The 23,833-nt window shown below is 42.8% G+C and overlaps 1 protein-coding gene across 6 annotated transcripts in view; it reads left to right on the top strand.

Annotated features, from left to right (window-relative positions):
- LOC118363647 (protein diaphanous homolog 2-like) overlaps positions 1-23,833 on the top strand; it is a 605,757-nt gene that overhangs the window by 489,612 nt on the left and 92,312 nt on the right. For all 6 annotated transcript variants that reach the window (XM_035744726.2, XM_035744729.2, XM_035744723.2 and 3 more), the window contains one exon: positions 8,214-8,378. In XM_035744726.2, coding sequence (XP_035600619.2) covers positions 8,214-8,378 — 165 coding nt within the window. The remainder of the gene's footprint in view (positions 1-8,213; positions 8,379-23,833) is intronic.

The raw sequence follows: 23,833 nt of genomic DNA, 5'->3' as shown, positions 1-23,833 counted from the left end.
TAATAAATATCCTCTAACCCAGTTCCATTAATGTTTATTTAATGCTTTTTTCTATGTGTTTTTTGGATCCTGGTACTCTGGAGGCCCGACGCTAAACCTGAGTTTTTCCTACCCAGGCTCTCAGGCTTCTTTATCCCCTGTGTCCCTTTAAGCCAAATTACACTGTGGCTGCCCAGTAGACTGGACACAGTCTATCCAACCAGGAAGCAGATTGATAGAGGGGGAGGGAGAGAGAGAGTGATGGGAGAGAGGGAGGAGACCATGTGGGCAGCACCATAAGCCATGCCCAACACCATTGACATGGCCCCACATTTCAGGACATGTCCCTTGGACAGCAACATTGGGGTGAGCCAGGTATGGCCATGATGGCGCCGGTGCCAACCAGTACCAGCCTGTTGTATTGTGTTGTGTACAGGACATAATTGGAGGCCACACGTCAGCTGGTGCAGATTGACAACCCCCTGTGACGGGCCGTGGCAGATACCGCGGAGGCTGTCACAGGGCGTTAGCGCCCGGGCCAACTCATGGGATTGGATGTGACCTGGTGGTGCTGAGGTGGAGTGAGGAGGAGGGAGAGAGAGGCATTAGACAGGGACAGACGTAGAGGCGTTAGTGGGCTGAGAGTGGAATAATGGTGGGCTCGGGACTGACTATGACAGAACACAGTTCTCTACAGGGCTAAATGTCCTTAAGAATCCAATAATGATTCAATGTTTATTTTTAAATAGCTGACTAGCCTCTTGAATTTTGATAGCTCAGTTAAGATCGTCTAGGATTGTCCAGATGATATGCAAAAGCAAAAGTAAGGGACAACATAGCAACATAGAAAATTGCAGGCAGAGTTGATAAAGAACGAGTATATTGTTCTAGGAATCTAGAAAGTAATATTCGGAGTATTGGACAGTCTAGTAGCCAGTCCATTAATCCATATATATATATATCCAGTACATCCCTTTTATCAGCCCACTACAACTCCCTAACAATGAATCTTGCTCTGCGTCAGTGATGTAAGGCGCAGTGCAGAGGTAATGCAGCCTTTCCTTTGCTCCTTTGAGGACAGCTGGTGGAGAGAGAGACGGGTAGATGAGAGGAGACTGACAAACAGGCAGAGCCTGGCTGCCAGAGGAGGCTGCGTTATGCTTTACCTTGAGACCCCTCTCCGCTCAGAGCTTTTTGAAGCCCAGGTGACACAGGAAACAGGCACAGTGAGTGCTGAGAGCACTTCTGAAAGTTTCCCCTCTCTCTGAATATGGGAGGACAGGGAGGAATGAGGAGGGAGAGAGGGAAGAAATACTGAGAGAAAACAATGTGTCTGTATGTGAGTGTGTGTGATTTTGAGATGGAGAGAATGGGGAAATAGCAAGGAAGCAAGAAAATAAGAAAGAGGAAAAAGTTAGCAGGACAATGGAAGAGAGAGAGAGAGAGAGAGAGAGAGAGAGACCAGCAGAGAGAAAGCACGAGAATAGCAGAGTAACAGAGAGAGACTGTATGAGAAATTGAGAGATTTTGTTTGAGAAGGCTGCATGCTGGCACTGCTGTAGGACAGTCAGGTGTCAGATACTGTCAGTATGACATGTCTTTGATGTGGAAAGAACAGTCGCTGAATCCCATTGAGCCTAACACCAGTCCCCAGCGACAGACAGACAGACAGACAGACAGACAGACGGACAGACGGACGGACGGACGGACGGACAGACGGACAGACGGACAGAGGGACGGACGGACGGACAGACGGACAGACGGACAGACGGACAGACGGACAGACAGACAGAGGGACAAGCAGCCAGGTAGATGGACAGGCATCCAGATAGACGGACAGCAACCCTTCACTGCTCTGGTGTAGATACCTCACTCATGCTGAACAACAAGTGGCCCAGCAATCAATGCATGCCACACCACAGCACAGCCACGTGAACAGCTCAAGCACAGTTACCTGAACTTTCTCACCTGCTTGATTCATCCATTCACCTGTTATGAACACTTCTCATCCTCGCGGTTTACTTACTTCAGCCTGCCTCTCCCTAGCGAACATAGGCCATCGACGACTCCTCACCATCACACTAATATATAATATAATAATATATGCCATTTAACAGACGCTTTTATCCAAAGCGACTTACAGTCATGTGTGCATACATTCTACGTATGGGTGGTCCCGGGAATCGAACCCACTACCCTGGCGTTACAAGCGCCATGCTCTACCAACTGAGCTACAGAAACCACACTATGTTCTCTATTCTCACCGTTTGCTTGAAATATATCATAATAATGTTGTAATAATAGTAATATCCCTTAGTTATATTTGGAACCAAACTTGCATAACCTGAATTCTATATACGCACTATTAGGTTGAACATGAACACTTGAATCGGTGGGCCTCAAAGGTGTCACGCCTTGGTCTTAGTATTTTGTGTTTTCTTTAATTATTTGTTCAGGCCAGGGTGTGACATGGGGTTATTATATTGTATTTTCGTATTGGGGTTTGTAGTATTTGGGATTGTGGCTGAGTAGGGTTGTTGTATAGGCTTGGCTGCCTGAGGCGGTTCTCAATCAGAGTCAGGTGATTCTCGTTGTCTCTGATTGGGAACCGTATTTAGGTAGCCGGGGTTTCTCTGTGTATTTCGTGGGTGATTGTTCCTGTCTCTGTGTAGTTCAAATCAAATCCAATTTTATTTGTCACATACACATGGTTAGCAGATGTTAATGCGAGTGTAGCGAAATGCTTGTGCTTCTAGTTCCGACAATGCAGTGATAACCAACAAGTAATCTAACTAACAATTCCAAAACTACTGTCTTATACACAGTGTAAGGGGATAAAGAATATGTACATAAGGATATATGAATGAGTGATGGTACAGAGCAGCATACAGTAGATGGTATCGAGTACAGTATATACATATGAGATGAGTGTGTAGACAAAGTAAACAAAGTGACATAGTTAAAGTGGCTAGTGATACATGTATTACATAAGGATGTAGTCGATGATGTAGAGTACAGTATATACGTATGCATATGAGATGAATAATGTAGGGTAAGTAACATTATATAAGGTAGCATTGTTTAAAGTGGCTAGTGATATATTTACATTATTTCCCATCAATTCCCATTATTAAAGTGGCTGGAGTTGGGTCAGTGTCAATGACAGTGTGTTGGCAGCAGCCACTCAATGTTAGTGGTGGCTGTTTAACAGTCTGATGGCCTTGAGATAGAAGCTGTTTTTCAGTCTCTCGGTCCCAGCTTTGATGCACCTGTACTGACCTCGCCTTCTGGATGATAGCGGGGTGAACAGGCAGTGGTTCGGGTGGTTGATGTCCTTGATGATCTTTATGGCCTTCCTGTAACATCGGGTGGTGTAGGTGTCCTGGAGGGCAGGTAGTTTGCCCCGGTGATGCGTTGTGCAGACCTCACTACCCTCTGGAGAGCCTTACGGTTGAGGGCGGAGCAGTTGCCGTACCAGGCAGTGATACAGCCCGCCAGGATGCTCTCGATTGTGCATCTGTAGAAGTTTGTGAGTGCTTTTGGTGACAAGCCGAATTTCTTCAGCCTCCTGATGTTGAAGAGGCGCTGCTGCGCTTCTTCACGACGCTGTCAGTGTGAGTGGACCAATTCAGTTTGTCTGTGATGTGTATGCCGAGGAACTTAAAACTTGCTACCCTCTCCACTACTGTTCCATCGATGTGGATAGGGGGTGTTCCCTCTGCTGTTTCCTGAAGTCCACAATCATCTCCTTAGTTTTGTTGACGTTGAGTGTGAGGTTATTTTCCTGACACCACACTCCGAGGGCCCTCACCTCCTCCCTGTAGGCCGTCTCGTCGTTGTTGGTAATCAAGCCTACCACTGTTGTGTCGTCCGCAAACTTGATGATTGAGTTGGAGGCGTGCGTGGCCACGCAGTCGTGGGTGAACAGGGAGTACAGGAGAGGGCTCAGAACGCACCAGTTTCACCAGATAGGCTGTATTAGGTTTTACGTTCCGTTTGTTGTTTTGTATTTGTTAGTTATTTCATGTGTCGCTTTTTTCATTAAAGTCATGAGTAACCACCACGCTGCATTTCGGTCCGACTCTCTTTCTACAAACGAAGAACGCCGATACAAAAGGGACCACCTTCAAGCTAATGAGCAGTCATTCTTACTGCAACATTCTAACAGTGTAATTAATACATTTCATATATGCTAGCGTAAAAATAATAATTGTGTTGTGTTTATGAAGGCTTGGGTAACATTAGAACACTAAAGCATTTTCATTAGTTTACGTTACTGTAGACTGGCTACAAAAACACAAATTCAAGTGTTCTATGCATTTTATTTTTGAAGTGCCTTTGTTACAACTATGAAACGGAAGGCATATGTGTTGGAACACGGTAACAGCTTATTCTTCTAATGACTAAATAAACTAAATACTCCAACCACCAAGACTGATTGTCAGCCATACGCGTGGTTAAATGATGAAAACATCAGTAGCCTAAACATCATTTTAAGCACCAAGTGGCCTTGATAAATAGTAAAAATCAGCACAAAAGCAATACTGGCATTATAATTAATATCAGCGTTGATATAGCAGCAATCAAAAATAGTCAATTACTGTCAGCTCATGTTTACATTTTGTGCGTCTTCACGCAATGGCATTGGTTGAATTTAATTGAGCTATTATTCGTTGTCCTAACAGTTGACAGAAATCTTCGTAACTTTCACTTGCTTGACACACTTTGACATACCTTTGTTTGCTTGTAGTGTGTAATAGTCTCCGGTTCTCTCTTTATTGTGTCCCCGTTATCTTGTCATTCTTCAGCACCATTGTGGAGTACTGTGCAACGGCTGTGCAGGTTCCTTATTTTGCGGTGCCGGCCAATGACAGTGAAGTGAAGAAATTGTCCAAGGTTAAACTTTTCCGCTTGCCAACCCAAGGTTCCACAAGCCTCATCACCACATTCGCCGAATACTCTCTCCTGCTGCCCGATGTGGATTTTTTTCCCAGATATTGGAAGCCGTTCAGCATGTACAATTACGCACACTCAGTGCTTGAGGCGTTACCACAGATCCGGGTTCAATCCCGGGCTGTGTAGCAGCCAGCCATGACCGGGAGACCCATGAGGCAATGCACAATTGGCCCAGCATCATCCGCGTTAGGGGCGTGTTTGGCCTCCAACTTCTGTGGTGGTCCGGGCGCATGCATGGTGACACGGTCGCCAGTTGTATGGTGTTTCCTCCGATACATTGGTGCGGCTGACATCCGGGTTAAGCGAGCAGTGTGTCAAGAAGCAGTGTGGCATGGTAGGGTCGAGTTTCGGAGGACGCATGGCTCTCGACCTTTGCCTCTCCCGAGTCCGTATGTGAGTTGCAGCGATGGGACAAGACTGTATCTACCAATTGGATAACACAAAATTGTGGAGAAAAGGGGTAAAATGCACCAAAAAATAAAATGTACACACACTATCACTGTGTAGCATACTCCGAGTAGGCTAGAGTAGACTGATCAGACTGCTTGGATTCATTGGACTGATATAGGGTACATACCATTTTAAGATTATAATTAGAATGGATCAATACAATACACTGTACCTGCCCTGTTCTTCATTCACGATTGGTAATTACAGAATTATGCCTCTACAGAATTATGCACTTCCCCTCGCTCATAGATTATTCTTTTTTTTACCCTTATTAACTTGGCAAGTCAGTAAAGAACAAATTCTTATTTACAATGATGGCGTACACCAGCCAAACCGAGAGGACACTGGGCCAATTGTCCCTATGGGACTCCCAATCACTTTCGGTTGTGATTACAGCCTGGATTTGAAACCAGGGTGTCTGCAGTGACGCCTCATGCACTGAGATACAGTGCCATAGACCGCTGCGCCACTCGGGAGCTCATCAACTCACCCATTCACCCCCTTTCTCATCATCATACTTTACTTAATTTATGGAATCTGTTGTTATTTTTGTGAAATTAGTTTTGGTGTATTTTAGGTTTAGTTTCGAAGCAATTATCAGGGCAATTATCAGCTAGGTATTTACAACTGTTGAGAGAAGGAGTAATGGGGGAAAACCCATAAAAAAATGACATGTCCTCTTATAACTGGTTATAACTCCAGTTCTATTTGTGATATTAAGATTCAAACACCGACAGTTTGTTGTATAGACTTATTTAGGAAAAGTCAAGAATGGAGGGAGCATGACTTCGTGAGCACTGCTTTATTGGTTCTAGTGTTTGAGCTAGAATCATATGACAAAGTGAGTGGGAGCACTTGTGTGAAACACTCAAACCTTGCACCATTAGTGGATTTGATGACATTTTTGGGCTCATTATCACGTGACACTAAAAGTGCTGCTTACAGCTGGTGAAGGGGAGAGAAAAATAGTCAGGAACATTGGTTAAGCAGGACCATATTGTGGTTTAGCCAGACCTTAATGGGCTAGAACTACTGTTCAACTTTGTTGAAAGTTGGCATCTTTGAGAGATTGGATGTGTGGAAACAAGGTTTGATGTAAACACCCTTCCATCCAGCTCTTTTGATCTTTAAAGGGAGCTGACGAGAGACGGAGAAAGAGAGAGAAACAATATATATAAAAAGAAAGATCGAGGAACACAGAGAGAAATCGAGAAAGTGACAGAGAGAGAGCGAGAGAACGGGAGCGTAAGTGAGATAGACAGTGTGACAGAAAAAGTGAAAGGGAGATGAAGAGAGAGATAGACACATCTATCAGCCAGATAAATCTATCATCGCCAGGCTGTGTGGGCTGTAGCGTTGGTCATTGCCAGTGCTGCTGTTGAGGTCCAGTAAACACTGACCCGCTGAGAGCTAATCCAGCTTGTCTCGCCTCCCGCCGTCCCTGCTTTCATCCCTGCTCAGCTTGATTCAACGTCGCCGAGGACACGGCTGCAGCAAGGCCCCCGATCAGCCGTCACACCCCCATAGGATCCCCCATAGAACCCCTGATAGATCCCATACACACCATCCCCCATCCATAGATCCACAGCCCAGCCAATAGGGCTGTAGATCAGCTTTAGACAGCCTGGGACAGATGCACAAATGCATAGATCAGGAGATACAGGTAGATAGATGAAGGGTTGTGTAAGTGATTGATAGAACAGTGGCGGTGTTGGATGCCGTGTTGTGTCTAACAAATCCTCAGTGTTGTTGTGTGTTGCTGACAGTGAGAGCTCCGTAGTGGTTGTGTGTGTGTGTGTGTGTGTGTGTCCAGTCACACTGCTGTGTGTGTATCCATGCCTGCTACCTTGCCTTCTGAAAGTCGTTTTGCAAAATGGGTGCAATAGAGGTGTGCTTTTCACCTCATCTCACACACTGTCACACTGTGTGTTTTTCCATCTGCGTTTGTGGCAAAGAACAACCAGAGTCTGGTCTCCATGCGTTCAGAGGCCGCTGGGATAATGCCGCACTGACAGGAGCAGCTGTTAATAGCCATTCACCCGGTAGAAAGTGCTTCATCTGCCCTGTAAATTACACAGTGCGGCATGGGCCGCGGTTCAAGACGACCCAACCCCTCTCTTGTAGGGAGAAACAATGGAACAATGACTGAAATCAGCTATTCCAACAGCCATTTGTGTTGCGGCCTACTACAAAATGCATTCCTATTACTCCTGGCCCGCATGCTATTAGCCCATGGTGCCAAAGACTCCAAAGTGAGATGGAGAGGTTATTGAAACACACACAATAGTTTCTCTGACCTCTCCCTGTGTGAAATGCAATGTTTTCTTTTAGCATTTTTTGTGTGGGTGGGTTTACAAACGAGTGAATGGTGGTGGTTTGATAACTAGCTCAGGGATGGTTTTATATTGTTGGTATGACAACACACGTTCTCTGACCTCTCCTGTCTGGAAAGGACTGGCTTTCGCGCCGCTATTCTTTCCCCTGCAAGCGAGTGAATGATGCGAAGTTATAGTTTTCTCCATTTGCTTAATGATGACTGTTTATTGTTGTGTGACATCACACATCATGGTGACAAACTGTTATGAAGTACCATTTTTGTGTTGTTGGGTTCACATACTTTGAGCGTTTCCATGAGTCTGTCTGGAGTGCCAGTCACCTGGAGTGCCAGATGTGTGGGGTTTAACGTTTGGGGACCTTTCTATTGGTTTATTGAGCAAGGCAAGATCAATCAGGCACAATTCAAGTATTTGAATCGATTTTTCAAATGGTTTGACAAGTACTATTGACAAAAAAAACATGTTACTTTCCTTGACTGTACCTCCCTTCACGGCTTCTCCAAGCATTCGCGGGAGCAATACGAGAAGCTTTCCACCATGCACAAGAACATGCAGAAGCTATACGAGAGCCTGGGCAGCTACTACGCCTTCGACCCCCACGTCCTCAGCGTCGAAGACTTCTTCGGTGACCTGGCCTCCTTCCGCACCCTCTTTGTGGTGAGTACAGCACATATACAAGTTGTTCTCTTTGGAAAGGATGGAAAATATATCTTACCTGTACGGCCAGGACACACACACACACACACACACACACACACACACACACACACACACACACACACACACATACAAACACACCCACGTGTTGTTTTCTTCTCAATTTATCATCAGTAAGGGGCGGGTCGTTCCACAAAAATGGGTGTAGTTTGCTTCCCTTTGAAGTTTGAAGTGGAAATGATGCACCAATATTGAATGTTATTAGCTTGTTATATTAAATGGAGTGCACTTTAATATAGACCACATGGAGAATTCAATACATCTATATGTTTTTATATGAATAAAGGCTTGCTAAAGTGCCAAAATGCATCATTTTGACATGTCCCTACACCAACCCTGTGTCACTTCCAGGAAGATTTCAACACACTTAATCCTGAAATGTATCCCAAGTTTCACCAGCATTGTAAAGGCCTAGTCATTTTGCTGCTTTGACAAAGTCATGGCTGAAGATGATTATTTATATTTGTGTGATTCGGGATGCATTCACGTATGTCCCTCATTTTAAAACAATTTAAAATAATCAACCATTCCACCAAGTTAAATTATTCACAGCAGGTGACATCGTTTGGGTCTTCTGAACAGCATGGTGAGAGAAAGAAAGTACACTTTTTTTTGTCTATTTATAATTGCTTTATCATCTTTGACTGAGGTGATTGAACTCAACACATCAACCTTGCCATGTCGTCCCATGCTCTTCACCACATGAGGAGTAATGGCCGATCTTCACCTAAAAACCTCAACCCTTTTATTGTCAACCCTGTTAAAAACCCAATGGTAACTTCATCAGTTTGATAGGTGACTTTGTTTATACTTGATCAATGAGAAAATGTGGGATTCATCTCAAACATGCTTTTAAATAATAGTTAGGCAGTTACAGATGGTGTGCTAAAAATGCAGATAAAATGCTCTTAGTTCATAGGATTTTAATGCTTGAGATGGGAGGGAAAAAAATGTTTCTTCTGTAGTCTAAATATATCCTTTCTGAAATTGAATGTTGAAAGAAGAGATATTTTAAAGATAATTTCTTAGAAGTTTGCACATTCAAAAGGCATCCATTTCGTGGAACGACCCAAAAGTAATTTCTGCCTGAGTTGTATTATTGCTATGTTGAAATAATCATGGATGAGAAATGCTGAGGTACATTAGTGTCCATTGACTTTAGTAAAGTGTAGTTCTACTGTAATAATAATAATAATAATATAATAGAAAATATAGTTCCAAATGGGTTCGTCGGCTGTCCCCATAGGATAACCATTTTTGGCTCCAGGTAGAACCCTTTTGGGTTCCATATAGAATCCCCTGTGGAAAGGGTTATACATGGCACCCAAAAGGACTATACCTGGAATTCTATGGGGACAGCCGAAGAACCCTTTTAGGTACTAGATAGCACTTATTTTTTCTTAGAGTGTACTTCAAAACTCATGAGGTAACAAAAACAAATGTTTCTCCATTCCTCGTGAGAGAACACAAATGTGAACCATTCCAACAGCAGTGGGGACACGATAACTGAAAAAAAAAATTAGAAAGGAAAGCTACTTTCAATTCACGAACACATCTATCTCAAACCATTAGTGAAATCCATGGCTGATGCCATTTTACTTTCGGTGTGTTAAACCAAGAGCAAGAGCAGCTGTTTCAGATTTAAGAAAGTTGGCACCGTCTTAAGAGCAGATAAAGAAATTAGCCTTTACAGACCTGGGAGCCTGGCGATGGAGGGGCGGGTTTATAGGACAGATTAAGCCGTACATAAACTGTAGGTACTTCCCAAATAGCACCCAAGTCCCTACATAGTGCACTACTTTTGACCAAGACCATGGTCAAAAAGTGAGAACTTTGTAGGGAATAGGATGCCATTTGGGATAGAGCCTAAGCCTGAGAACGGAATGTATAATGTATCACGGAAGAGTGTAAGTTCCACACTGAGTAAAGAGACTTTGGAAGCTTCTTATCCCCTTTAAATGTACTTTCATTAGCGTGCCAGTGTACTTGTCAGAAAGAAAATGAAAGTGCCTCCGCCTTCAGTGCGTCAAACAGTCAAGCAGGTCTTACACAGGTAGAGGGGTGTGGTAAGTCTGTTGAGGCCTGCGCTTATTAAAACTCTGAAGAGCTTGGAACCGTGGAGGGTGACTCTTTCTATTCTAGTATATTGTATTCCATTGTAAAAAAATAAATATGTATTAGACTTATTAGCTTACCTCCCACCATTTCAAGGAATACAATGACTAAGAATGATATTGTAGCATATGATGTATTGTATTACTCTGATATATTGTATTTTATTGTAAACATTATTTCAACATAAGTCATAGGTTCTGCAGGTGGTGACCACAGACAACTTCCCAGTTCCTATGCTTCCTGCCTGATGTTTTGGTCACTTTTGAATGCTGGCGGTGCTTTCACTCTAGTGGTAGCATGAGACGGAGTCTACAACCCACACAAGTGGCTCAGGTAGTGCAGCTCATCCAGGATGGCACATGAATGCGAGCTGTGGCAAGAAGGTTTGCTGTGTCTGTCAGCGTAGTGTCCAGAGCATGGAGGCGCTACCAGGAGACAGGCCAGTACATCAGGAGACATGGAGGAGGCCGTAGGAGGGCAACAACCCAGCAGCAGGACCGCTACCACCGCCTTTGTGCAAGGAGGAGCAGGAGGAGCACTGCCAGAGCCCTGCAAAATGACCTCCAGCAGGCCACAAATGTGCATGTGTCTGCTCAAACGGTCAGAAACAGACTCCATGAGGGTGGTATGAGGGCCCGACGTCCACAGGTGGGGGTTGTGCTTACAGCCCAACACCGTGCAGGACGTTTGGCATTTGCCAGAGAACGCCAAGATTGGCAAATTCGCCACTGGCGCCCTGTGCTCTTCACAGATGAAAGCAGGTTCACAGTGAGCACGTGACAGAGTCTGGAGACGCCGTAGAGAGCGTTCTGCTGCCTGCAACATCCTCCAGCATGACCGGTTTGGCGGTGGGTCAGTCATGGTGTGGCGTGGCATTTCTTTGGGGGGCCGCACAGCCCTCCATGTGCTCGCCAGAGGTAGCCTGACAGCCATTAGGTACCAAGATGAGATCCTCAGACCCCTTGTGAGACCATATGCTGGTGCGGTTGGCCCTGGGTACTTCCTAATGCAAGACAATGCTAGACCTCATGTGGCTGGAGTGTCAGCAGTTCCTGCAAGAGGAAGGCATTGATGCTATGGACTGGCCCGCCCATTCCCCAGACCTGAATCCAATTGAGCACATCTGGGACATCATGTCTCGCTCCATCCACCAACAGACTGTCCAGGAGTTGGCAGATGCTTTAGTCCAGGTCTGAGAAGAGATCCCTCAGGAGACCATCCACCACCTCATCAGGAGCATGCCCAGGCGTTGTAGGGATGTCATACAGGCACGTGGAGGCCACACACACTACTGAGCCTCATTTTGACTTGTTTTAACATCATTACATCAAATTTGGATCAGCCTGTAGTGTGGTTTTCCACTTTAATTTTGAGTGTCACTCCAAATCCAGACCTCCATGGGTTGATAAATTTGATTTCCATTGATCATTTTTGTGTGATTTTGTTATCAGCACATTCAACTATGTAAAGAAAAAGTATTTAATAAGAATATTTCATTCTTATTGTTTCATTCTTATCATGTTCCCTATATTGTTTTGAGCAGTGTGTACATGTATATATATATGTGGGGAGAACAAGTGGGGAGAACAAGTATTTGATACACTGCCGATTTTGCAGGTTTTCCTACTTACAAAGCATGTAGAGGTCTGTAATTTTTTATCATAGGTACACTTCAACTGTGAGAGACGGAATCTAAAACAAATTCCAAAAAATCACATTGTATGATTTGTAAGTAATTAATTTGCATTTTATTGCATGACATAAGTATTTGATCACCTACCAACCAGTAAGAATTCAAGCTCTCATAGACCGGTTTTTCTTTAAGAAGTCCACCTGTTCTCCACTCATTACCTGTATTAACTGCAGCTGTTTGAACTTGTTACCTGTATAAAAGACACCTGTCCACACACTCAATCAAACAGACTCCAACTTCTCCACAATGGCCAAGACCAGATAGCTGTGTAAGGACATCAGGGATAAAATTGTATACCTGCACAAGGCTGGGATGGGCTACAGGACAATAGGCAAGCAGCTTGGTGAGAAGGCAACAACTGTTGGCGCAATTATTGGAAAATGGAAGAAGTTCAAGACGATGGTCAATCACCCTTGGTCTGGGGCTCCATGCAAGATCTCACCTCGTGGGGCATCAATGATCATGAGGAATGTGAGGGATCAGTCCAAAACTACACGACAGGACCTGGTCAATGACCTGAAGAGAGCTGGGACCACAGTCTCAAAGAAAACCATTAGTAACACACTACGCCGTCATGGATTAAAATCCTGCAGCGCACGCAAGGTCCCCCTGCTCAAGCCAGCGGGGGGACCTGACCATCTGGATGATCCAGAGGAGTAATGGGAGCAGGTCATGTGGTCTAATAAGACAAAAATAGAGCTTTTTGGTCTAAATTCCGCTCGCCGTGTTTGGAGGAAGAAGAAGGGTGAGTACAACCCCAAGAACACCATCCCAACCGTGAAGCATGGAGGTGGAAACATCATTCTTTGGGGATGCTTTTCTGCAAAGGGGACAGGACAACTGCACCGTATTGAGGGGAGGATGGATGGGGCCGTGTATTGCGAGATCTTGGCCATCTTGTCCTTCCCTCAGTAAGAGCATTGAAGATGGGTCATGGCTGTGTCTTCCAGCATGACAACGACCCAAAACACACAGCCAGGGCAACTAAGGAGTGGCTCCGTAAGAAGCATCTCAAGGTCCTGGAGTGGTCTAGCCAGTCTCCAGACCTGAACCCAATAGAAAATCTTTAGCGACTCCTGTGGCGGCCTGGGTGCAGTGCACGCTGACCAGGTCGCTAGGTGTACGGTGTTTCCTCCAACACATTGGTGCGGCTGGCTTCCGGGTTGAATGCCCGCTTAAGAAGCAGTGCGGCTTGGTTGGGTTGTGTTTCAGAGGACACATGGCTCTCAACCTTTGTCTCTTCCGAGTCCGTACAGGAGTTGTAGCGATGAGACAAGACAGTAACTACTATCAATTGGATACCACGATATTCGGGAGTACTCTGAACCATTGAATACATTGCAGGTAAGGGGATGGTCACACCTACGGTAGCTGGGCTATAAAGAGTCTATTGTCCTGATAATCAGGCTACAATTGTTTGAAAACCTGTTTTCCATAACTACTGTAAATAAAAACACAGCATCTTGTTTACATTCTTTATTGTAACCACAATGTCACAAATAATTTGTATCTTTGTACCTTTCCAATTACTTTAAGAGTTTGGTTAATTTGCTTCATATTTGATTAATACTATTGTGTTTATATTCCAAGAAAAACAGAAAAACCTTTGGGTTTCCGTTTGGATGGAATTGCGCTGTACATCGTGGCGGTCGGGAGTAGGCTACACAGTACTGGGCTATTTAGCTAGAGAATCCCTGTGTCATGTGCTGGCACGTGGGAGACCAGGGTTCAATTCCTCGATGGGGAGGAAGGAGTAGGCTGTCCTTGTAAATAATAATTACCTGACTTGCCTAGTTAAATAAAGGTTACACTAAGAGCATAACATTTATATATCATATTTTTAGTCTAACCAATACCCAAGCGGAGATTCAGTCATAATCTAATTGATTTAACAAGACCAGTCCCCATGCTTGTCTCAGAGCAGCACGAAACGGTGCTAAAATAGTTGTAGGCTAATGCTTCAAATCCTATTGCATCTAACTTCAATATGCTCTTTAAATAAATAAGACATACACCACTTTTAATAGCACATTACTCAACAATAGTGAGACTCATGTCGCTTACGATAGGCCTACAGTATATATCAAAAAATATGACGTGACTCTCCATCAATAATTACATATAGAGGATTGGCGGTTTCTAAATTAAAACCAAAAGCCGCCTCATGGGTCTCCCAACACGGGTATCTGTAGCAACACAGTTTGCATTGCGATACGGTGACTTAGACAGCTGCGCCACAGGGGAGGCCCCATCCACAAAGTATCAAAATACTGAGATGTGTTGGTAAAGGTATATTATCCTGCTAATAGCCCATATTATAAAACTGTACATGGTGTTCAGGTCAGGTTGACCAAAACATTTCTTTATTAAAGACTACCAGAAAGAATGTTTGGTACTTATTTATTTTGATCCAAAGCCATGAATGAGTGAGTCACTCAGCTTTATGTAGGTGCCGGCTATTTGACTGTGCCATCAACTTGATACTGTATAACGATATTTGAAGTTATTTTGGAGGTTTTTAAAAAGAATTAGGTGAGCGTTTGTAATCTGAATAAAGGCCAAAATAATATTTTGTACAGGCAAAAACATTTCTGTTTTTAGAGGGAGAGAAACACTGGGCCAATTGTGTGCCTGCATATGGGACTCCCAATCACGGTTGCATGTGATACATAATAATAATAATACTTAACTTAGAGCCTAACTTAGAAATACATTTGATGATAGAATTGTCCCCCTGACCTCCATCTAGGCAAGTATTTTGTCCAGATACCTGCTAGAACAGCGGGCATGTTTCCCTAGTCAGCGCCATGCAATACCCCTAAAAGTGTTGCAGTGGATACAGCTGGAGAACTGCAAGGCAATCCCATTGTGCGCCACTCGAGAGCCATGACCAATGTATATTGTCCTCCAGATATAATATATCTTTCAGAATATCCAAGGGGCTTTTGTATAAATCTAAATTAATAATAATGATAATCGCTTTGTTTAAAACATAACAATATTGATATCATATATATATGATTTTGTTATTTTCAAATAACATACAATGAGTGAGAAAAAGGCCATTCTTGTATATGGGCTGAGACATTGTTACTAACTTGTAAATAAAGCCAGTTTGTTAATTAGAATTATTTATTTATTTTTTTAGTAGGAGAGAAAACAAAAACCTACAGTCATCTCATGGGTCTCCCTGTCAAGGATGGCATGAGTATTGAACCAGCATTTGTAGCAACACAGCTTGCACTGCTATGTAGTGTCTTAGACTGCACCACTCAGGAGCTGTACGACATGACCGGTCGGGAGTGGACTACAGTACTACAGTAAGAGCAAAATAATCCTAACAAAACAAATGAATACAAAATCTTAGTGTAACAACAGTTTTAGTATGTAACACTGAAGTTGTACACAGTTATCCTTCTCTATTTAGGTTTATGTCACCCATTCATTGTCAGTTAGAGACACAGTAGGACCCAAAAGCATAATCAGTGCTCTAACTCCCCCTTGTTGCGCTGGTCTGGAGCAATGAAGTGGTGACGCAGGGTACTGTACTAACCCACAAATTACCTCTAAGTACCGCAGCATAATCACAAAACTGTTAGTGGAGCAGCCACTCTATGTCTGGTGTCTGAGCCGTTGAATTGCAAATTCAATTTGTCTCGATATTGACGTTTTGGCTGTTTGATTGCCTTGCGCAGGGAATGACTGCCGTGTTTGTATCCTGCCATACCTTGCTGTGGTTAAATGCGGTGCTTCGTGCTTTCAGTTTTGCGCGAATGCTGCCATCTATCCACCTGCACTTCACAGAGTTGTGAAGGTGTACATTGATCTTGATCCTCCTTTTCAATAAATATCCAATGTCTTGTTCTTATGACATGACGATTAATGCTTGAAGAAATATTCTCACTCTTATCCATAATATTCTTATCATGTAGGCTAGCCTACCCGCCCTGTATTCGTGAGCCTTTGGCTCGAGCACATGTGCCAAGACCAGAGTGTACACATTTGCTATATAACCCAACAGTTTGTGACTAAACTATTAATAGAGTTGAAAGTTTCGGTTTTTATTAGGTACCTGAAAAATGATATTTTGTGTGCACTGACTTTTATCTGCAACAAGTCAGTTTTGTGGAAACACACCACTGGTGGGAAAATTTGCATTTTAGAATATTTACATTCAAATTTGTCTCCAATTGGATGGAATCCTAGCTACTCATCATCTTACGGCGAATATGACAACACAAACCGTTTCAACTTCATTTTTCAACAACATCAACAATATACCTAGTCTAGGACATTAGCAATTTAAAAACACCAAAAGCAATTCAGTCCAATCAATCGGTGTGTGTGTGTGTGCGTGTGCACGCAAGAGAAAAGAGAGAAAAAAAAACATGTTGATTTACCCTACTTGCAGAAGAATACCATCCTCCTCTCTTTCATTCTGAAAAAGGGTCAATGACTCTGTAATACAGTAGCCTCCTCCGCTGGACTTAAGTTCATACAGTACACCCTCTTCCATTTAAATGTTTTTGTCTCTCTTGTCCACAACGATTGTGTATGTAGGTTTTAATCATTTTCAGACAGGAAAATGACCTTTCAGCTGATGTACTTGTAACATGAACTCCTTCAGTTTCTGTTTCAGAGCACTGCTCTGGAAGATTTAATATTTATCCCAGTCTGGCTCAATATTGATCTGATCAAAAACCATGTCCAATGATCTCTGGCCTTCGTGCACAGCATGCACTGCTCTACTTTTGAAGTTCCAAGGAGTGGCACAACCTCCCTGTACCTGAATGTTATCGTCAACCTCAGTAAGCATGGTTGTCTTTTTGCATGACTGGGTAAAAAAGTTATGGATGCAAAAAAAATATATATATTGCTTGTCCCCTGTCATAAAACTAAATGTGCTTTGTGGGCATAACAGGGCGGCAGCGTAGCCTAGTGGTTAGAGCATTGGACTAGTAACTGAAAGGTTGCAAGTTCAAATCCCTGAGCTGACAAGGTACAAAATCTGTTGTTCTGCCCCGGAACAGGCAGTTAACCATCATTGAAAATAAGAATTAGTTCTTAACTGACTTGCCTAGTTAAATAAAGGTAAATAAAATTGACAGCAGCTTTTCACGAGCTCCTGAACCCAACCTCGCTGCCCTCTCTTGCAGCTTGCCCTGTTGTAATTCTGGCAAATGAGTTTGACTGCTTGGTTGCGTTTGCCAGTAGTTTGCATTACAACAGCAGTGATGGCCTCTGCATTTCTCTCTGCACTCACAACTGAAAACCCCAGGAATCTCTAGCATATTACACCCTTATTTGTCATTTAAATAGCGTGCTAGGATTGTCAAGTGACATTTGCAGGACATGTCTGTGGTGTCATCCTCCTGGCTGCTATGAGGATGCCACCATGGCAGTGTCGAACACTGCGAATGCATTGACGCGAATACCGCAAAATTGTTGCTGACTCGTCGTGCTCCCTGAAAGCTTTGCCCCTGCCGTCCCAAGTACATTACTGCGATGACCAGCATCTTCAGACTGTCTCTGTTTTTCTTCACCTGTTTGTTGTGCCTCCGGACACTGATCACTGCAGCCTGGTTCGAGAGCCTCATTGTTTCCGGACTCGACCCAAGAGCTTTAGTTTCAGGCTTGCCGTAATGTGTTGTCGTTTTTTTTGTCGGTTAAGGGAACTGCCCAGGTTTGCAAGATCAGAAAAACTGTGGTGGCTTGAGGGTTGTTGAGTGAACATGTGCTCTTGTCAAATAGAATATGCTTTGTCCATGAATACACGCCACTGACAGAAACTAATTGCTTTGGATATATTTAGATTATCAAGGTGGTGAAACTACACCATGATCAATTGACATCAGTACTTCAACACAAATATCCAGGAAAATAGTACAGGGCCAATTATACAAACAGCAACACATTTCCAGTTTATTAAACAACACAAATATAACATTTATTGGACTTGAAGGTGAGGTGAGTCTGAAAATAAAATGTCGTAAAAACACACTCATGAAAATATACAGAATGCTCAAGAGGGGATTGTTAGGTGCAGGGACATTTTGGTCTTAAACAAGGGATATTTGTCCCAACTCAAACGGTGGAGAACAAAGCAGAGACCCTACCTCCCGGGTAGAAGTCTTTTAAACATTTATTTAACTTCCTCCATCTCTCCCTCTCCTTCCGGTGCCCAATTTGTTTTGAATGTGTCAGGATGATGACACGATGTCCAGAAAGTGCAACGTTTTCCAAACCTATTAATGTGAATGGCAAGGTCCCCTTGTCTGAGATTCTTCTCTCTCTTCTCTCTCTCCTTCCCATATCTAAAACTAACTTTCATTCCGGTGATCAAAGTGTACCAGCGTACGACACGGCGCTCCCCAAGGATTTGACGTTGCACGGCCTCCTAAAGGAGGTGACCGCTAAGAAGTACATTCTTCTCTCAAGCAAATAGGTCTTTATGAATAAGTTATTACTGATTATGACTTCAATGCCAAGGAGTAGGAGTGGCCTGGGGAAGTGGGCGGTTGAGGTGAGGGTTGGGATAGAGATTGGGGTTGTTCATAGTGTATAAAGTAAACAATCCTTCGATGAATAGCAACTATATTCCCAATATTTAATCTGGTTTTCCTTACTCGTTGGGAGCCCCAGTTGACAGATGCTTCTAACTTCGAGGAATGTTTGGTGTTCAATGTATATTTCATTTTGGTTGTTTGTAAAACAGAAATAATTTAACCGTTTTCTTTGCAGCTATAGATGCTAGCTGAACAGCCCTTCCCCTTTGCACTATGCTAACTATGCTTGGTTAGCCAGTAGCAGCCTAGCCAGCTATTGTGGATCTGTCTTGGGGAGAGTATTTATGCTTTGGCTATGCTAGCGGTACATCCTTGCATCACCCATCACTTAAACTACAGGCACTTAGGGTATACTGTATATAATGCTGATACAGCTATAGTGATACAGCAAATGGATATTGTGACAGGTCGGCAGTTGGGGTCATTAAAGAAATTCATATTCACTACGGAGACCTCATTAAATTTTCCAATTGATTTCACTCTGACACCCATTCAACATGCACAGTAAATGTATGGTTCTTTACAGTTCATCATATGGGCTTTGAGTAATTTGAGGCTAAACATTTATATGCCGGCATCACACAGCGTTGTTTGGCCTATGTAATGCATTCATTATACACAGGGCCATCCCAGACGATAAAGAACTCAATTGGAATACTACTTTCCTCTAAATTGCTTTGACTAAAAAGACTTGGCTTAATGCAACACCGACTGTCATGAGGCATTTAAGTACATAGACCTCATAGAGCTGACTACAACAGATAACATAATCCATTAGCTATGGGTTCTTTTCTACTGACAGCGAAACTAATACAAATCTTTAAATTTTGTGCATAAAGTCCACATATATAGAAATGCCCTGACAATTTGCTATTTTAATATAGACGGCCATATTTGAATATGGAGTGGATGGAGTCGAAGTGAAATGCAATCAGTCGGCTCTGTGTGTGTAATCCTGACCAGGGGCAGAGAGGAGGATGAGGATCTCTACATTAATGAGTTATCAAAACCCAGGCAGATGGAGGACGAGCTAACAGTCTTAGTCATTAATTGAGTGACTTACTAATAAGACCAATAAAGCAAGACTAATGGGTGTGGGGTTGCAAGCATCATCGCATAAGCTTAGAGATCAAATCATGTTGGCTGGTAGGTGTGTGTGTGTGTGTGTGTGTGTGTGTGTGTGTGTGTGTGTGTGTGTGTGCGTGCGTGCGTGCGTGCGTGCGTGCGTGCGTGCATGACCGGGTGTGTGTGTTTGTGTGCGTGCATGACCGGGTGGGTGTGTGTGTCCCATCTTTTCAGGGCTATTGGCTCGATCTCAAAAGTATGCTAATCATGATAATAATGACGGTGCCGGTAATATGATGCTTCTCTTGCCACGCCCCTGTGACTGCTGCATCATCCTCCGCAGCTGCTGCACTCTTCTAACACAAACGTACTGTACACAAACATATTGCTATGGATACTGGCTCTCGATGATTAAGTCACTGATATTCACACTGTAGGCACTACTCAATCTTATTAACTAGTCACCAGATTTCATTGAATCTGAATTGTAATTTCCTCAGTAAGGAAAAAATAATAACAATGCACCTCAAAGACTAACAAGTTAGTGTACTTGTACCCCATAAGTTCCTGACACCATTCCATTAGAAGCTGGCACATACTGAAACAGATGGTGGATAAACACATAGGCTGCCCAAAGTTCTGTTGTGCTACAGTGACAGTGTTAGTGTTAACATTTAAATGAGATACAAAATCAACAATATATATATGTGTGTGTGTGTGTGTGTGTGTGTGTGTGTGTGTGTGTGTGTGTGTGTGTGTGTGTGTGTGTGTGTGTGTGTGTGTGTGTGTGTGTGTGTGTGTGTGTGTGTGTGTGTGTGTGTGTGAAATCAATGATGCAACAGAACAGTGCAATTAAAGCAGCTCTATTCCATTCTATTCTATACCGCTACGTGTGAAGCAATCTATTGGACAATATATTTACTATGCTAGCATGGAGAATCAAACACACTCCTTGGACTGGGCCAGCTCATGTGTATAGGAGCAGAACCTGTGAATGTACTACTAGATGGAACGGATGTACTACTAGGTTATACTGTGTATACGGTCAGGGAAGAGGAGTAAACAAGTCAGGAAAATTATTGAATTGAATTAGAACCTGAAAAGGGAGAAGCCTACACTGCAAAATGTGAAATCTATCTTATTTCAGGATATTTGTCTTAATAAGACGATTTTGGTAAAGTATAGTGAAATAAGATCAATTTTACTTTTTGTATTAAGACTTTAAAATGTTTTTAAATAACAAATGTATCTGCCAATAATGTTGGTACGAAATAAAACTCACATTTTAAGTCACTCAATATCAGATATTTAGGCTTGCTTGGATTTCACAGTTTGCAGTGTAGTGCCCCATGTTCAGTATAGGATATGCATGAGATTTGGAATATTCAGGAAATGGCTCAAAAAGCTCAAGCTCTCCACAAAAGAGGGCAGAGTACAGAGTGGAGGCCTCAGTGTTACCACAGCCTGTGTCCTTATTAAGTCCTAGTAAAAGGTATTCTGCTCCTGCTATGGCTCCATATTGAAGATATTGTGGTTTGCATCCCAAATAGCACCTTATTCCATATACTGTATAGTGCACTTCTATTTATAGTATCTCTTATCTCCCATGTTCAATTGGGTTGAGATCTGGTGACTGACACACACACACACTCACACACCATATACAGTGCATTCAGAAAGTATTCAGACCCCTTCACTTTTTTCAGAATTGTGTTACGTTACAGCTTTCTTCTAAAATTGATTTTTATAAAGTACTCAATCTACACACAATACCCCATAATGAAAATGTAAATAGAAAAATTAAAAAACATAAATACTTTACTTTACATAACTATTCAGACCCTTTGCTATGAGACTCGAAATTGAAACAGGATTGTGTCGAGGCACATATCTGAGGAAGGGTACCAAAAAATGTCTACAGCATTGAAGATCTGTGGCCTCCATCATTCTTAAATGGAATAAATTTGGAACCACCAAGACTTCAAGACGTCCAGGCCAAACTGAGCAGTCGGAAGAGAAGGTCCTTGGTCAGGGAGGTGACCAAGAACCGAATGGTCACTCTGACAGAGCTCCAGAGTTCCTCTGTGTAGATGGGAGAACCTTCCAGAAGGACAACCATCTCTGCAGTACTCCACCAATCAGGCCTTAATGGTAGAGTGGCCAGACAGAAGCCACTCCTCAGTAAAAGGCACATGACAGCCTGCTTGGAGTTTGCCAAAAGGCATCTAAAGGACTCTCAGACCATGAGAAACAAGATTCTCTGGTCAGATGAAACCAAGATTGAACTCATTGGCCTGTTTTTCAGCAGCAAGGACTGTGAGATTAGTGAGGATCGAGGGAAGGATGAACGGAGAAAAGTACATAGAGATCCTTGATGAAAACCTGTTTCAGAGCACTCAGGACCTCATAATGGGGTGAAGGTTCACCTTCCAACAGGACAACTACCCTAACCACACAGCCAAGACAATGCAGGAGTGGCTTCGGGACAAGTCTCTGAATGTCCTTGAGTGGCCCTGTGGCATGACTCTCTCCTTGGTTGGAATCAAAAGGAGACTTTGCCAGAACTCCAACATCCAAAAGTGAATAATGAAACAATATTTCTAACATAAAGAATGTGGGAAATTATTTTTGGGGATCCAAACAATAATCATGTCATATCGTTTAGCAATTTTTGACGTCATTACGGATGGTTTAACACAATACCTGTCACTCTGAAAGTAGACACGTCCGAGTTCCCAGGTTTGCATCTAAATGTTGTTAAACTTAGATGATGAAATATGAAACTATTTGTGTAAAGATAGCAATGTGACTTTAGCCTTCTAAATGAGATAATTCATTTTCAGATAATCTTTTGCCAAGTCAGTAACCACGCCCATGTGAGCACAGACATTGTGTCAACATGATGGAACCATCCTCCAAGGCGAGTACTTAGAGGACTCACTGAAGAATTAACATACTAGACCAGAGAATGTGAGGACGCAGTCCACACGTTGAAATGGTTGCAATTTAAATTAAACTGACCAGACAGCGTGGAGCAGTGGCTACATGGCTGACAAATGATTTAAAACTACAAAACCAGAAAATGGTAAGACCCTCTGAAACTCTCGATGAGTGAAGAACGACACATTAACAGTCTGCAGCTGTACATGTTAAATAGTTTAGGAAACTCGACCGAAGACGAGAAAATAATAATATTTCCCTATCACCACTGTGTGATACATCTCTGATGGATACATTCTAACAAACACTCCAGAACAAAGAAACCACAACTACAAAGGACATTGTGTCCTCTGGTGGACAAATCAGAGACTTCTGTCGAACTACTCCCCATAGACGGACCTGGTGATTTCAACAAAGAGACGACAAAGACATACACACGTGTTGCATTTCTTTTCTGAATGAGCGATCGTTCATGTGTAAAATATTTCTTGAGCATAGCTTCCACATGTATGTACCAGCCCACTCTCTTTGTCTCTCCCTCTCCTTACATGCCGCTCCCTTTCCATTGTGTAACAAGCCATCATATTGGGTTAGTCCACTAGGGACTTTTCATTGCAATATGTTAGTAATCAATAACCTACAATGTGTGTGTGTTTTATGTATTTCTGTGTGATTATTTAGTTAGTAAATAAATGATTAAGACTATTTATGTATCGCTGAATCATCACTTTTAGGCTAGGGTTCGTGCAGATTTACGAGGTCAACGATGTTCATAATGAGACTTATATGAGGAAATTGTAAATTGATGGCTGGGATGATAACGTTATATTCTGATAAATTATTGAGTTAATTCAGGAAAATCATTAACCTCTAGTGACGACCAATCCCGTATCCGGGAGCGTAATCATAGCTTCAAGCTCATTACCATAACGCAACGTTTCCTATTCATGAAAATCGCAAATGGAATGAAATAAATATATTCAAACACAAGCTTAGCTTTTTGTTAACAACACTGT

Source organism: Oncorhynchus keta, chromosome 30, assembly GCF_023373465.1.
Source record: "Oncorhynchus keta strain PuntledgeMale-10-30-2019 chromosome 30, Oket_V2, whole genome shotgun sequence".
Taxonomy (NCBI): Eukaryota; Metazoa; Chordata; class Actinopteri; order Salmoniformes; family Salmonidae; genus Oncorhynchus; species Oncorhynchus keta.
The sequence above is the reverse complement of the archived record's forward strand: the minus strand, read 5'-3'. Positions and strand labels throughout refer to the sequence as shown.